Source organism: Dama dama, chromosome 5 (assembly GCF_033118175.1).
Source record: "Dama dama isolate Ldn47 chromosome 5, ASM3311817v1, whole genome shotgun sequence".
Classification (NCBI taxonomy): Eukaryota; Metazoa; Chordata; class Mammalia; order Artiodactyla; family Cervidae; genus Dama; species Dama dama.
Genome location: NC_083685.1, coordinates 79,962,738 through 79,979,936, shown reverse-complemented (window position 1 = coordinate 79,979,936; position 17,199 = coordinate 79,962,738). Strand labels below are relative to the sequence as shown.

Here is a 17,199-nt window from a genome sequence, read left to right as displayed (position 1 = left end):
AATTGCTTAAGGATTCTGTGCAAAGTCTTAGTTTTAGGGGAATGGTGTTTTCTTATTTGTAAGAGCTTCTGTGTTCTTCCTGTTTTTATGTATACATGTAACGTGAGCCTGTTTCTCCTTTCACCAAAAAGCTGCTGTGATGATGTGATCTAAATTGATAGCATCTTACAATCAAGGGAATACAGTGATAATAAGAATATAATCTTATACTTAAGGTAGATTAAATCTGTTTTCCACATTAATATACTTTCACCTTTGGAATTTGTTTTTAGCTGCTGAGATATGTTTGAAGTTAGTATTTCTTTCTAAGATATTCTCTGATACTCTCTTTAAGATATCTTAAGTATCTTATAGCTCTCTTATGGATATTCTAAAGTATTCTCTGATTTTGGCCTCTTGCCAAATAAAGATTTTTGTGAAGAGCATCTTTAACAAGTACCTCTTAGGAATATAGTGTTTGATTTTTCTAAGCATCTCCCAGTTACTCTGTGCTTTTAATACTTTAGATCACTGACAGACATTCAGGACCTGTCTAGTATCTCCTATGAACATGACGGTTCTTTCAAGGAAGTCTCATGCAAAACACCCAAAATAAACCACGCACCTACTAGTGTCAGTACTCCGCTCAGCCCAGGTACTGTCTCACAGGGGGATGTTCTGGGAGGGGAGCCAATAGCTCCTGTCTCATTGGCTGTGGGAAGCCAGGTTGTGGGCGCAGACCTGCAGATGGGTGTTTCCTCACAGTGTAGTGGGGTTTCTTTAGGGCCAGAGCGGAAGGGGATGATCCCATGGGAGGCCAGGGGTGATGGTGATGGTGGTGGTGATTAACTAGCTATTGTTGTTCAGTAGGTCAGTCGTGTCTGACTGTCTGTGACCCCATGGACTGCAGCACACCAGGCTTCCCTGTCCTTCACTATCTCTCCGAGTTTGCTCAAACTCATGTCCATTGAGTTGGTGATGTCATCCAACCAGCTATAAGGAGATTTTTTAACTCTAGCAATGCTGCTGCTGCTGCTAAGTCGCTTCAGTTGTGTCCGACTCTGTGCGAACCCATAGATGGCAGCCCACCAGGCTCCGCTGTCCCTGGGATTCTCTAGGCAAGAACATTGGAGTGGGTTGCCATTTCCTTCTCCAAACTCTAGCAATAGAGACCTGTAAATGCCAAGTCTACTTTGTACCTGAAGCACTGTTGAATTTTGGGCAAATACAGTGGGTTCTCTACAAGGGCTTCCCTGGTGGCTCAGACGGTAAAGAATCTGGCTGCAATGCAGGAGACCCAGGTTCAATCCCTGGGTTGGGAAGATCCCCTGGAGAAGGAGATAGCAACCCACTCTAGTATTCTTGCCTGGAAAATCCCATGGACAGAGGAGCCTGGCGAGCTATAGTCCATGGGGTCACAAAAGCTGGACATGACTGAGTGGTTAACACTTTCACATTGGATTTTTTATAGAGTTAGTAACTTAAAACAGTATCTTGTACTTAAGCATACAGTCCTGTAACCGCATACAGCCAGCATCAAACACCCTCTCTTTAGTGTCCTTGTTTCAGTATATTTGTGGTTCAAATAATCTCCCTTTATTTTGATGACCAAGTTTAGAGACTATCATTTTGTATGCCTTATGGAGCTTTGTCTCAGATCAGTGATTATTTCAGTTATTGACAATTTGGGAAATTCCTATTCTAGATATAGAGTTTTATGGGTTTTGTGTGTGTGTCTTTTTGTGTGTTATTGTTGTTTTTAAATAATGTAAAGTATTCAGACACTGTCCTCTTTTCTACAACAGGGTCAATTTCTTCAGTTGCTAGTCAGTATAAGGACTGCCTTGAAAGTATCCCATTTCAGGATACTAAAACAGGATCTACCTCGTGCTGGACCAGTCAAGAATCTACTCAGACTTTGTCTGATAAATTTACAAGTGTCCGAGAGAAAGTAAAGAGCCTAGATTCCCTTCTTACTTTGTCTGAAATTCTCCCTGCAAGACTGACTAATCGTGTAAGTATATAGACTCTGCATTGCACCCTCATGGAGTGATTCCAAAGGCATCAGTGATCCAAAAGGTCAAGATTTCTCCATATCTATTTTACAGAGAAAGGAAGAAATAAGCTGGATCCTCCCCAGGCTTCCCTGGGGCTCCTCTCTGATCTGTATTATAGAAGGGATCTTTGGCTTTTGTACCCTTTCCTCTCCCCGACCCGACCAGAGATAATGTTTGGCAATTTCTCTGAAGAGCTGGCCTCTGCCATAGCTTACGGTGCTACCTTCATCTGCATTGTTCTTTCAGTCTAACCATATTTTACATTCTGCTTTTTCCTTGAAGCCTCCTCTGGTTAGTTCTCAGAGAGTTCTGATTGATCTGTACCTTGTTCCTGAACCAGTAATCTGCAGTGAAAACACTGAACGCTGCCTTCTCCTGGCTTCCTCCCCTTCCCGGTGCTGTTTGCTTTTTTCCTTCTCGCTCTCCTTCATATTTCATATGTAGTCCTTTCAGGAAAACTACAAGTTCCTTACTTGGCACTGCTCATTAAAAATCCGTTGACTAACCGTTGTGTCGCTTCCCTGGTGGCTGAAAAATAAAGAGTCCACCTGCCAATGCAGGCGATACGAGTTTGATCCCTGGGTCAGGAAAATCCCTTAGAGAAGGAAATGGCAACCCAGTCCAGTATGCTTGCCTGGGCAATCCCATGGACAGAGGAGCCTGGTGGGCTGCAGTCCGTGGGTTTGCAAAAGAGTTGGACATGACTTAGCGATTAAACAACGAACAGACCGTTCTATAGGCAGATTGATTACTTGTTTGGCCCTCAGTGAAAAAACCACTGTCATCTTCTTTGGGCATTTGACTCACAAAAAGTCTCATTCTGAAGTAGGGAGTTTAAGAATTACATGCTTTTGTTCAATGTACTATTAATAGGGCAGGTTTTAAGGGCCAGACACTATGCCAGGCCCTCTGATAGGCATCCAAAGGTGAGTAAAAAAAGCCCCTGCGCTGAAGGAGCTCAGAGCCTAGTGAGAAGGACTGGCATGACGTAACACAGAGTTTTCAGTATAAACTGAGTGCTGTGTAGGCAAAGAAGGGTGGGAAGCTTCCAAGAGAAGGTGACATTTGAATGCGTTTGACTCAATCAACAAAACAAGTGGCTTCTTCCATGAATGATACACACGCTTAATTTTGGAAATGGCTGAGCTTAACAGGCCTTTTTAGCTTAATAATGTGTGTGTAAATTATCATGTTTATGTCTTATTTATAGAAAAGATTGCCTACCTTTACTGGGGCTGGTTCCTCCAGCGCTGCTAAGGCGCCTGACGCATCATGCAGTGCCACTCAGAGAAGGAGCCTGCCGAAAGGTACCCTGTGTTTAGTATTAAAATATAAGCTCATAATTAGTAGGCCTATTTAAGAGAGCCTTCATCTCATCTTTGATGCTATAGTAGGTTTAAACAAAACTGCTAATTTCCCCCGACTATAAAAATTAAACATACTTGTTATAAAACACTTGGCGATTAAAGAAGAGCTTAAGGGACTTCCCTGGTGGTCCAGTAGCTAAGACGCTCCCAATGTAGGGGGCCCAGGTTCAATCCCTGGTCAGGGAACTAGATGCCACATGTCATAACTGAGTGTTTGCATGCAGCAACTAAATATCCCACATGCTGCAACTAAGATTTGGTGCAGCCAAATAAATAATTTTTTTTCAAAGAAATTAAAAGAGAAAACTACCACCATTCTACCATCATATTTTAACCCCTTGTATTATTTTGGTACATATTTTTTTTTTATGCTTTTAGAACTATACCCCTTCATATATTTATATATATATACACACACACATATATATGTATTTAGCATAGCTAAGATCATATAGTATATCAGTTCTGACTGCTTCTTTTTCTTCAATGATATATTTTAGAATTTCCACTTGACAGTAAAAACTACTCATAAATATGAGATGACTGCATACTAGTCCATTCTACATATGTTGCCTAACCTTGCTTTCATATTGAAGATTTATGTTGTTTTCTAATTTTTGCTGTTTGTACAGAAATCTTTATCTGAACCTCTGGTCTTTTCTTTAGGAAAGAGTCTTAGAAGACAATTTTCAGATTAAAGGGTCTGAGAGTTTTGACAGCTCTTGAGGCTTTTGCTCCACTAATCTTGTTGTCTTGTGTCTTTGGTATAAGTCTTAGAATTTCCCTCAAGGGGCTAGAGTTATTTCAAACTGTGCTGAGGGGTTTTGGTTACTGTTATAATTGATCCCTTAGGTGAAGGTCCAAAGTATGGTCTTCCATATCCCCTGCCTGGGTAATCTACACAGAAAGACCCCCACTTTGTGTTTTATTCATTTTGACGGGTCTAGAGCTTCTTTATTCCTCCAGCAGCCTTGGTCCAAATTGGACCCCTGGCCTTTTAGTAAGAATTTATACCTCATGTACCCCAAATATCCTTGGAGAGGGCCACAGATCAAGTGGTACTGAGGTGAGCAGGGAGGTAGGAGAGAGTTTAGAGGAAAAGGAAGAGTAAAGCCATTCACGCATGAAGTCTCAATAGGATTGTTCATGTAAGAGGATTTCTCCTTGTCTTAGCTTATTTCATCAGTGAGAAACTCTTAAGTCAAATCTGTATGGAAGCCTAGCGAGTCTAGTTCAGGTCCAGGAAGGTGTTCAGTTACTTTCCCTTTATCTTTCTTAAGAACTCGTAGAAGCCATCTCGCAACATCACATCGATGAGCTACCACCACCATCTCAGGAGCTGCTTGACGAAATTGGTAAGGCATGCACAATGCAGAATATCCTTCATGGCCCTGCTTGTTGTGGTCACTGACCACGTATGGTTCTTTGTTTCAGGTGTGAGCACTAGTACAGAAGGCCCTATGAAGGTCTGGATGGACAGAATTCAGGAGGGGGCAGTTTTCCAATGATAGGCCTCAGACTACTGCTAAAGCCTGGCCAGCATATGTGGCCTGTGTCTGTGGTCATGTTCCTTAAGGGTCTACGGTAGTGATTCTAAGAGGAAATACAACATCCAAGTGGTTTATCATGATGAACTTCTTTTATGAAAGGAATTCTCACCTCCCTTTTGAACCAAACTAGCTATACTTCAGCACTACTGAATTTTGGCATCTCGGGCCAAAACATCCTGCGCTTTCCATTCTACCATTAGCAGGAGATTTTAAGGTATTGGCATTGTGGAAGAATCCCTTTCCTAAGGGCAGGGAAGTCAGTGGCACAAGATCTCATGAGACCAGAATTTTTCATTTGAGGCAGAGACTGAGGGATACCCACTCAATGTTGGTTGCAGCTGATGCGTGGGCCCTGCCCAGCTGAGCTGCGGCTAGAGTAAACAGTGCCGGTGGTAGAAGCGTCTGGGCCAGGTGGTTTGTTTCCCAGGCAGGGAGGACTAACTGCTCTCTTCTTGCCAGCCTAGCTGACCAGCCCCTCACTCTCAGAGGGTACATCTCATCAGGCCTCTGATGGGCCAGTTCTTGGTATAGGACCTAGAGGGGGTCTCCTGAGGGGCATCTCTTGGTTGGCAGGGTCTCTGAGGTCTGGTGTCTCATCAGGAAGAGAGAGGTGAATGAGGCCTTAGCTGATCGGACTCAATGTACAGATATGGTCTAGGCTGCCCAACCCCTAACCCCCGGTCACTGGCCTTGTGAACTTGGGTGAAGGCGGTCAGACCTGCCAGAACCTTCCCTGGCTTCTTTCTCTTTCTGCAGTCATAGGCCCTTGTTGCCTCACCACAGCCCTCCCTGGTGTCACAGGGCCATACGGGTCACAGGGCTGGGGTCAGGCTCTCGGGCTCTCACCCCACACCAGCTTTCGTCCTCTGGAGCCCACTGCAGCACCCTTGCAAATTCCTCCTCTGCAGTTGCTCTCCGTCATGTAATAATGGAGCTGCTGCTGGTGAGAGGCATGGTCACCCTCTCCTGTCCTCTCTCAGTGCCGTCTGGTTTCCGGTCCTGGGTGAGGACGGGACTTGTGGGCTCCTTTGCAGAGTAACCTCAGTGATGCCCTTCCCCTGGATCCTGCTGTCTCTCTGCTGTCCCCATGTGGACCACCCCCCCACCATCTCGGCAGCTGTCACAGGCTTCCGTCTGGGCCCCAGCCTCTCGGCACTGCTATACCCCAGCGTGCTCTGCAGAAACTCTCCCTCTTTTCACCTATGGTAATTTTCTGGGCCAGGTTTCTAGGCGATGTCTTATACTTTGAGATGGGTCAGTAATTTTCCAGAAAGATAAAGGGCAGAGGGCACCTGAGTAGTGGGTGTGCCTACCTGATTATTGCTTATCATCGCTGTCATCATCTCCTCTCCGGAGAGCTGTGGGGAGTGACCTACAGCAGACACCTGCTCCTTTGAAGGGCACTTATGCAAAGCTCCAGGCTTCTGTCCAGGGCCTCAAGGAGGGGGTCCTTTAGAATCCTGTAAGATCAGCAAGGACTACTTTAACAAGGATAACAATGGATTTTTAAGTTTAAGGTTATATTACATGAGCTTTATGGGGCCCCTTAGTGCCCAGAAGCTGCCAGGTAGGGCTTGCTTCCTGACTTGCTAGAAGAGAGAGACTTGTGCCCGCACACAGCAGGGCCAGTGAGCCTGGGGGCCCATCTGTGCTGCCTCCCAGCTGTCTCTCTGCTGGGCTCTGGGGAGCACTCTGAGGAAAGGGAGGACCTCACACTTGTGAAGCAGTATACTGAGTTTAGGAGATGCTTGTTTTGGTCTAGTGGTCAATTCTTTAGGAATCGTAAATTATATTCTTTGCCAGAGTATATAAAATAGAGATTAAGAGCGTAAACCTTAGATCTAGACTGCCTGTACTCAAATCCCAATTCCATCACATTACCATCTAATTCCTTTACCTTCTTTTTCTTCAATTAATTTTTTAATTGAAGGATAATTGCTTTACAGAATTTTGTTGTTTTCTGTCAACCTCAACGTGAATCAGCCATAGGTATAAATATATCTCCTCCCTTTTGTGATTCCTTTTCCTTTCTTCACCTTAATTTGCTCGTCTGTCAAACAGGAATAACAATAATATGATCAATCTCATAGGGTTGTTGTGAAGATTAACTCAAGGTATTAATCCTGAATTGAGATTGGCGGTGCTAGTGGTAAAGAACCTGCCTGTCAATGTAGGTAGACGTAAGAGACACAAGTTCAGTTCCTGTGTTGGGAAGATCCCTTGGAATAGGAAATGGCAACCCACTCTAGTATTTTTGTCTGGAAAATTCCATGGACAGAGGAGCCTGGTGGGCTATAGTCCATGGGGTCACACACAGTTGGACACAATTGAGTGTGCATTCAGGAAGGAATCTTGAATTAATGTATACAAATTGGAAATAGTACCTGCTCTGCAAGTGCTACCTATTATGGTCATCATTTTTACGTTTATGTTTAGTGTTACGTGGGATTGAATACAGTGGTTCTCAAGTACCATCAGGCATCAGACTCATCTGGAGGGCTAGGTAAAACATCCACCCCCCCAGAGTTTCTGATTCAGTAAGTCTGAGGTGAGGCCTGAGAATCTGCAGATATAACAAGTTCTCAGTTGATACTGAGGCTGTGAGTCTGGGAGCTACTCTTTGAGAACCGCTGCCCCAGAGGATGACGTGACGTGCAGATCTGTTTTCTGTTGTGACAGAGCACCTGAAGCGGCAGCAGGTCTCACCCATAGCCTTGGATGAGAACGTAGCAAGTCATCCGGACAGCGCTGCAAATGGTAAGCCAGATTGTCACATCTTTTTTGGGCTGCTCAGGTGGCTCAGTGCAGGGGAGACAGAAGTTGTTGGTTCGATCCCTGAGTCAAGAAGATACGTTGGAGGAGGAAATGGCAACCTACTCTAGGATTCCTGCCTGGAGAGTCCCGTGGACAGAGGAACCTGGCAGGCTGCAGTCCACGGGGTCGCAAAGAGCTGGATGTGACTGAGCACACGCCGATCCTTTCACCAGGTTTTGCTGTAACTGTCCTTGGCAGCACAGTGGTACACCTCGGGGGTGTGCACTTTGAAGTCAGGCACTCCGCTTCAATTCTGACTCCATGGCTTATTTTGGCCTGACAAACTGTTTTACGTCCCTGAGCCTCAGTTATCCTCATTTGTCAAACGAGAATGATAACTCCACCTAACGGTGTTCATGCACAGTGCCTGGTACGTTGTAAGATATTTAGCAAGTGTTAGTCTCCTTCCTCTCATAGAACTTCTGGCAGGATGAAATGGGAAAGCATATGTAAAATGCCTGGCATACATTAAAGGGCACTGCCCTTCCCCACCCAAATTCCTTCCCTGGCTTCAATATGGAAGCATCTAACAAGTGGAAAGAGGGTGGTCCCCCGAAATAAATCTGTACAACTTGTTTTCTGGGTCTCTTGCGGCCTCTTTTATGTGCCATTTCTTTCCTCTGTCTCTTTTGGGCCTTGGCACAGGCACGGTTTCCTATAGTTTCACCTGGCAGAGAGCTCCCCAGACCTCCAAAGCAGCTGCTGTGGATACGGGCACCCTGCAGATTGCCACCTGGCCCCGTGCTCTTCTGGGCAGAGGGGAACTCGTGCTTTGCAGGCTTCAGGGTCCACTGATTAGCCTTCATTTTTTGCACTCCATTTTAAGGCAGGTTTTCTCAAAAAAACTTTTTTTGCCCTAATAAAGTCTTTCAACTGTTTCTAGATCAAAAGCATTTAGAAGAACAAGAAACTCACAGTAATAAAGAAGACAGCAGTATGCTTTGGACCAAAGAAACCCAGGATCTAGAAGAGGACACAGAGAGGTAACAGAAAAAGCTGTATTTTTTTTTAAGGGTTTAGAAAACTGTACAGTTAATTTATGTTAGTTTTTCTTCTGATATTGACAAATAAGGAAAAAAGGGTCTTTTTTTTCATGTTACCCTTATAGCCCCTGTAAGTATTTTTGTAAAAGACCTAAAAGTATTTTTTTTTACCAAGTTTTTAATTGTGATAAAATACTCACAACATAAACATTTTAAGTGTACAATTCAGTAGTGCTAAGTATATTCACATTGTTGTACAACTGATCTTTTTCATCCTGTAAAACTGAAACTCTATACCCATTAAACAACAACTCCCCATTTCCTCTTCCCCTCTTTCCCTAGCAACCGGCAGTTCTACTCTCTTTCTCTGAGTTTGACCACTCTTGATACCTCCTGTAGGTGAAATCACGCCATAGTTGCTGTCTTGTCACTGGCTTATTTCACGTAGCACAATGTCCTCAAGGTTCATCTGTATAGCATGTCAGAATTTCCTTTCTTCTTAAGACTGAATTCCATTGAGACGGTGTGTGTGTGTGTATCACATTTTGTTTATCCATTCATCTGCTGGTGGACACTAGGTTGCTTTTACCTTTTCACTGTCATGAGTAACGCTGCTGTGAATGTGAGTATACAAATATCATTTTAAGACGCCCTGCTTTCATTTCTTTTGGATATATATGTATATGCAGGAGTGGTATTGCTGGATCATATGATAAATCTATTTTTATTTTTTTGAGGAAATGCCATCCTTTTTTCTGCAGCAGCTGCACCATTTTACATTCCCACAAACAGTGCAAAACGGTTCCAGTTTCTCCACATCCTTACCAATTCTTATTATCTTTTTTATAATTTATCTGTAATTGGAGGATAATTGCTTTATTTTCTGTTTTTTTTTTTTTTGTTGTTGTTAGTAGCCATCCTAATGGGTGTGAGGTGATATCTTATTGTGGTTTTGATTTGCATTTCTCTAATGATTAGTGGTGTTGAGCATCTTTTTGTATGTGGATGGCCATTTGTGTATCTTCTTTGGAGAAATTGCCCAGTTTTAAAATAGGATTATTATTATTTTTTTTCCTCGTCAAGTTGTTTTTTGTTTTGGTTTTTACTTCATTTTGTGAGGCAAACATAGGTTTCAATTTCTTTCAAAACATTTAGTTAAAGAGAATTTTTAGGTCTTCCTAGCCAAATAAGAAAAGATGGGGGCAGTGATCCAGACAATTCAGTCTAAAAACACAAGTTTCCCTCAAGGGACCCAATTCTGCTCTTGACTTGGAGCTCTCCTTGGAGCTGCATTGCAAGGTAAACCACCTCAGTGCAACTCCTTTGCCTCCTGACTTCTCTAACTTTGTCCAAGCTGTCAAACTGTGTCCCAGACTCAGGGCTAGGACTCAGGGGAGGTGAAGGCGACACCCTCCATGGGCACAAAATTGAAGGAGGCACCAAAAAACTCAGAAGTCAAGAAAAGTACTGTTTTAATGCCATATTTGTAAAAATCAATACTACTGCAAAAAAAAAATCCATATTTTGATGAACAGAATATTTACATTTTAAAGGAAGAGAGGCTGTGAATCTACACTTAACACCACTTGCCTCAACCTCCTCCTGGCCCAGCAGATACCTGGGGAAGCCATGCAGAATACGTTCAGCTGCAAATATTAGAAAAATGCACTTAAAAATACCACTCCTGTTGAGATGAGGCTTGGCTGGTGTAGAATCAGTGATGCCTCTGGGGACTTAGGCTCTTCTGATCTTTCTGCTCTGCCAGACACAGCAGGTTGCCTTTTGTTTTCAGACTTGTCAACTTTTGGACAAGGTGGCTTCTGTGCCCATTCCAGGCAGAAATAAGAGGGTGGGGCAAGAGTCTAGCCCACTCTGTGCTTGTCTATCTGGAAAGCAAAAAATTTTCCTAGAAGCCCTTCTCAGCAGATGTCTACTTGTATCTTCTTGGCCAAATAGGACACATGGTCACCCTTGGTTGCCAGGGAGACTAGAAATTGAGTTTTTAGCTTTCAGCTGCTATAGAAGAGGAAGGTAAGGGAGGAGAGGGTTATGAACAACTTCTGGGTAGTGAACCCCGTTTCTGTCGCACTCTTCAAGGGCTACACTATTCTTTACAAAGAAGGAAAAGAGAGAGACCTGGGTGGGAAGGTCTTATGAGGAGACTAGGGCCCTGGGACCTGAGAGGGAGGAGGGAGAGGGTTTTTTTGAGTGGGGAGACGGAGAAGACAAAGAGGCAAAGCAGGAGGCAAGCTTTTGTCTGTGACGTATGATGTGACTCCATTCCTTCCATCTCCCTAGCGCATCTTCAGCAAACATCTGTGCCTCTATTTAAGGCAAAAGGAGAGTAGCCCAGGAAGGCTGAGTTACATTCAGTTATACAAGTACAGACTGCTTTGCACATGATCAGAAGTTAGCTGCTGTTATCACTGCCTCTCCCTTTTCCCGAAGGGCTGGCTGTGCTGGCCGCGGGTGGATGGCCACAGCTGCTCAGTCATCTCAGTCCTGCACCAAGCCAGAGTGGAAGAGATTTTTTTCAGACAGTTGGGACTTTTCAGGCCTCTGAAAACACATTATCCTTGTCCTGTAGCCTCAGAGGCAGTTCTTAATCTGGAAAACTTGCGGGAATGAGTGTGCAATTCTAGCCCCAGGTGGAAGTTGACGTAATGACCTAGAATTGAGACAGAGTCTAGTATCGCACTTTGGGAGGCAGTGATATTGTGGGTGCTGAGGCTTTTTTTAAAAAAATTAATTTTATTTTTGGCTGCACTGGATGTTCATTGCTGAGCACACGGGTTTTCTCTAGTTGTGGGAGCAGGGGCTACTCTTCTTTGTGGTGCTCAGGCTTCTTATTGCTGTGGCTTCTCTTCTGGAGCACAGGCTGTAGGCGTGCAGGCTTCAGTAGTTGCGGCACATGGGTTTAGTTGCTCTGTGGCATATGGGATCTTCTCGGACCAGGGATCGAACCTGTGTCCCCTGCATTGGCAGGTGGATTCTTTTCTGTGTATGTACTTATGCGTGTGCGTGCATGCTAAGTTGCTTCAGTCGTGTCCGACTCTGTGATCCTATGGACTGTAGTCCCCCAGGCTCCTCTGTCCATGGGATTTTCCAGGCAAGAATACTGGACTGGGTTGCCATGCCTTCCTCCGTGAGATCCTCCCAACCCAGGGATCAAACCCATGTCTCTTACGTCTCTGGCATCAGCAGACGGGTTCGTTACCACTAGCTCCACCTGGGAAGCCTGTGTGTGCTTATAAACAACAGAAATTTATTTCTCACTGTTGTGGAGGCTGGAGGTCTAAGATCAGGTTGAGGCAGGTAGGTGGTACAACCACTGTACCGGTAACAGGGACGTCCCGGGGCTGAGGCTGTTTGTCAAGAGGCTGAAGGAGGGTCCTGGTGGGCATTTACATGGGCTCCTCAGTGACCTCCACGGCTCAGGTACGGTCTCACCGAGCTCGCGCTCTCTCCTTTGTGCAGTGTGAAGGTCCTTTCCCACTTTAGAGGGCGTGCCTCCTTGTCAGGGGAGAGGGGGAGTGATCGCTGTCTCATTCTCTTCCTTTGCCTTGGACAGAGCTCACTCTACACTCGACGAGGACCTGGAGAGATGGCTGCAGCCCCCTGAGGACAGCACGCAACTAGCGGATCTACCCAGGGGCCTGGCAAGGTTCTTGTTCTCCACCAGGACATCCTTTCCTTCTTTCTCAGGAAGGGGGACTAGATTTTAGTTTAGTTTTTTTTTTTTAATAGATTTTATTATTAGCTTTTTAGAAAGTACATCGACTTCTTGGAGAATGAATGTTTGGCCAAGGTATCATGTCACTGTAGATAAGCCGGCCCCAACTCCTGTCTGCCCCTCTCCTTCCAGCTGCCTACCGTGCTTACTATGCTGACTAGCAGATTGATATCAGTACAGAGAGGCCTCTAAAATTGCTGTATCTTGGCCCTGTCACTTTCAACATTTTCATCAGTCATTTGAATTAAATCAGAAAAAGCATGCTTATCAAATTTTTAGATGACATAGTCTAAGGATGAATGCTAATGTGATGGGTGATAGACTGTGGATTCAAAATGATCTTGACAGGTGGAAATGTTGAATTTCTCTGCAAGATGAAGGTGAGCATTTGGATCCAAAAATATTGAATGTGAGAGGGCTGACCTAACAATTTTTTGATCAGAAGCTCGTACTCAAATGTAATTTCATTGAAGATGGGAAATACGTCTTATTTTTATATGCCCAGCATTTAACATGCATTTTGAGACATGGTAAGAATTCAAGACATTCTCCTTGAAGACCCCCGAGACCTCGGTTTGATATGGTTGCTAAAAAGGTCGATGCTGCAGTAACACTGAACAGGCAGAAAATGTGCTGTCCAGGTCAAGGTGACGACTCAGACTGGCTAGAGGACTCCTAGAACTCCTCGAACTCTCGTTCACTGTGCGGCTCCTGGTGGGGTGTCACATTTTAAAAGGGACAGTCATAAACAGAAGAGGGTGGCCACAGAACAGCTCGATGTCTGGAAACCTTGTCATGTGAGAACAGCTGAAGTTGCTGGGGAGGCTCAGTCTGAGAAAAGAGTATGGAATAGAGAATTAGATAGCTGTTCCTGAATACTTGAAATACTATAAAGTGAAGAGAGTCAGCTTACTCTCTTCTGCCCGAAAGGACAGAGCTACTGACTAGAAACTGCAGAGTAAAAGGCTTTTGTTTAATAAAGTACAAGTTTTCTAGTAGCCACAGCAATCTGAAAGAGAAAACAGCTGCCTTTACTTTAACAACAGCTCCTCCCACCCAGGCATAGGCTGGATGACTCTGGTCCAGGGCATTTGGACGGAGGTAATTGATAACCTCCTCCAACTTTAGAGCCTGCAATTCTATTAGTGATGAAAGGTTAGGAAGAAAAAAATTCTTTTCATCCCAGCTAGCTTTACTTTCTCTCTCACTTTGCATATTTTGTTTTGAATATCCACCAAATGAAAACAAGAAAAGTCACTACACCATATCAGTTTGATTCTGCCATCATCTGTTTGAGCACTTGAGGTGCAGAGCCATAGGCGATCTCTGCCCTTAGGGAGCTTAAAGCTGAGTAGGGGAGATGGTTTCTGCTTACTAGTCTGACAGATGTGGTCTTCAATTGTTAGATACTGCAATTAGATATTTCACTTGAGAGTTTCAGGAAATGAAGATAAGGCAATAAAATATATGTGGTTGTAAAAAGGACATCAGTTACAACATATGTGAAATGTTTGTTTCCTTTGAGGCAATATAGCCTAGTGGTTGAGAGCAGAGTCCTGAGTCAGACTTTCTGGGTTGACCTCAGCTCTAGAACATACTGGGCATATAATTCAACTTCTTTGTACCTCAGTTTTCTCATCGCTCAACTACTTTACATAGTTGTGATGAGAATTAAATGAGTTAATGTACATTACAGCACTTGAACACATAGGGAACCCACACAATTAGTGCTAGCTATTGCTATATTTCCTTGGGAGCACAGTCTTCTCCCTCTGGCCATTGTGCACATGATTTAATGACCAGAATCATTGTCATTGAAGGGAGGCAAGCAGCAGAGATCAAGAAGTTGGTGAAAAGAAGAGGAAAGGGGAAGAAAGCATGAAGCCAGAGAGAAGGAAATCAGAGAGCTTTTTAGGGACTTCTGAAGAAGGTATGAATGGATGGTCATTATAATGTAACCTGAAGTCCTTGGGCTTCAATGAGCATCAGAGTTATTTAGAAATATTTCCCAGAGGCTGCATACAGTCCTCCTATACTTTCCCTGATGCTGTATACAGTCCTCCCATACTTCCCCCTGTAGTTCAGCCCAGGTTTTCTATTAATTGCCAATTATGTCTTCATCACAAAATGGTGACGACATCCAATTTTATTTCTAAACCAAGTCTTCAGCTACTGTCATCATCCATATATACTGTCTGGAAAGATGTCTTTCTCCTAATGTATCTTCAAAAGAGTTCTAAATTTATCTCACAGAGAGGCTAAATAAGAATCCAATCAGAAGTCATAAATTGTGGAATTTAAGTGGTGCCTACAAGTAATGTGAGAAGTATAAATTAACCTTAATTTCAAAACTTTTGATAGAGCTTTAAGAGACCATCCACAAATGGTGCCTTCCTACGTTTAAGATCCTCCTACTCGGGAAGTGACGGTCATTAATTCTTTCAGATTACCCGGTACCTCTTTCATCCCTTCCCCAGTCCATGCTCACTCTCCTCCTGACCTGTGTGAACTGAATCTGCTGGGCTTGCTGGTCAGCCGGCTCCCTGTTGGCCAGTGAGAGGCCCTAGCCGATCAGAGGGCTGCTGAGTAGCTGGATGTTACTTACCTGCCTGCCTGTGCACCTCATGTCTGTGTGGAAATGGTATCCCGCCACAGCTTCTGTCCCGTCCTTCCACTTCTGGCTTGCACTGCGTTCCACTAACTGTCCCTACCGCTGCCCTCCCCTAGTCCCTTCAGACTTAGGGGTGGTAAGGCTTCCCACTGCTGCCGGTCACTGGATGCTCTGCCATCCCTTTTTTGCACCCGTAACTCTAACACCTCTGTAAGCAGGCACTTCATGAAAGGGCCTGGGGGTACATTCTGTTTCCTCCAGGACCCTGACTGTGCGAGTATTTAGCTAGCACTGAATTCACTGAGAACATGACGCAGGGACTCTGTGAAATTAGCATTATTGGAGTCTGTTGACTTGAGAGGGAGCTGTAGGATATTAGGAGTGGAAGCCCAGTAATTATTTTTAGACATATTTCATTTCTGTAGAAGCAAACAATTGTTGGAGGTTAAACAGTCCACCCTAAACTGGAGAGAGTACTAGTGGGCCTTCTGAACACTGGCATCCTTTGATCCAGAGAATAATCAAGTTGTTTTTTCTTCCTCCTATATTTCATCAAGAGGAACTGAAACCCTGTTTTTGGAAGCGACTGGGTTGGTCTGAACCATCCAGGTAATGAGATACCAGATGTTTGTAAGTCAGAGTCCACTGTTTATAGACAACATGAACAGACTTTAAACATTTACCAGTGTCTACATAAACACTAGTGACAGAGACTTGAATTCAGAGTTGCTCGGTTTGAAATGCTGATGTCTATACTTAATTAAAATAGAACGGGAAACAAACGCCAGCTTCGATTACGTAACTGGTGGTCAGCAGAGGAAGGCTTTAGGTGGAGGGTACAGAAGATGATGCCGTCGCTTGCTTTGCAGTCACTTTGCTTTCCCAGGATACACTAGTTTATCATAAGCTCTTTTGATGATAAAGATCAAAGTTTCTTTGCCTTGAGTTTAGTTGAATAGAAAGAAGCTGTTGTTTGTGTCTTTAAAAAACATACACACCAACTCAAAAATCCCTTTTTTTGTTCAGGATAATCGTGTTGGATCAGAGTGACTTGTCAGACTGACCAGAAGTGGACTGTAGTTGGACTCCTGGCCTGAGCTTGAGTGTCCTGCTCCTGAGCTCCCTTCTTCCCCCGTCTGCTGCGGTCATGGTTAGGGCAGTGGGTCTGTAGCTCACACTTTGTTTGGCTTCCACTATCAACAGAATGGCTCGTTTGTTTGCAGCACATTTAACCATTTGTTTTCAGTCAGATTTCTGGAAAGTAAAAGGTGTTTTGATTGTAAAACTTTCTCATTGTGCCCCAAATGGCATTTGGTTTTTTTTTTGATACAGATTTTCAAAAACTTTAAATTCATGTTATCTAATAAAACGTTTCCTTTTAATACACGTTGGATTTCACCTGTAAGATGTATTTCTTCTTTAAAAATTCTGTTTATTTATTTGTCTATTTTTGGCTCTGCTAGGTCTTCGTTGCTGCGAGCTTTCCCTAGTCGTGGTGAGCGGGGACTGCTCTCCAGTTGCACTGTGCAGATTTCTCACCGTGGCGGCTTCTCTTGTAGAGCATGGGCTGTGGTCATGTGAGCTCAGTAGTCATGGCGCATGGGCTTAGTTAGTTGCTCTGCAGCCCGTGGGATCTTCTCGGACCAGGGATCAAACCTATGTCTCCTGCATTGGCAGACAGGTTCTTTACCACTGAGCCACCAGAGAAGCCCTGTAAGATATATTTCTGTATTTTAGTTATCGAGAAAGGAACCGCCACCCGAAGAAGTTTTAATTTCTGTTATAAGATTTGACAAATAATTAACTATTGCTACCACCCATCATAGGCTTCCCAGGTGGCTCAGTGGTAAAGAATCTGCCTGCCACTGCAGGAGATTCAGGTTCAGTCCCTGGGTTGAGAATATCCCCTGAAGGAGGAAATGGCAATCCACTCTAGTATTCTTGACTGGAAAATGCCATGGACAGAGGAGCCTGGCAGGCTAGGTCACAAAAGAGTTGGGATACAACTTAGCAACTAAACAGCAACCAGAAACCACCATACAAATGGGCACCAGTCATCCATGCTTTTTTTTTTTTTTTAAGTTTTATTTATTTATTTGCATTGG

General features: G+C 44.0%; 1 protein-coding gene across 1 annotated transcript in view; it reads left to right on the top strand.

The window, feature by feature from the left end:
* TEX14 (testis expressed 14, intercellular bridge forming factor) overlaps positions 1-16,480 on the top strand; it is a 106,302-nt gene extending 89,822 nt beyond the window's left edge. The window contains exons 24-33 of the mRNA XM_061142634.1: positions 507-634; positions 1,785-1,993; positions 3,247-3,343; positions 4,684-4,758; positions 7,633-7,710; positions 8,651-8,750; positions 12,322-12,414; positions 14,304-14,413; positions 15,652-15,703; positions 16,121-16,480. Of these exons, the coding sequence (XP_060998617.1) occupies positions 507-634; positions 1,785-1,993; positions 3,247-3,343; positions 4,684-4,758; positions 7,633-7,710; positions 8,651-8,750; positions 12,322-12,414; positions 14,304-14,413; positions 15,652-15,703; positions 16,121-16,157 (979 nt within the window). The 3' untranslated portion in view covers positions 16,158-16,480. The remainder of the gene's footprint in view (positions 1-506; positions 635-1,784; positions 1,994-3,246; positions 3,344-4,683; positions 4,759-7,632; positions 7,711-8,650; positions 8,751-12,321; positions 12,415-14,303; positions 14,414-15,651; positions 15,704-16,120) is intronic.
* Positions 16,481-17,199: the final 719 nt, after the last annotated feature.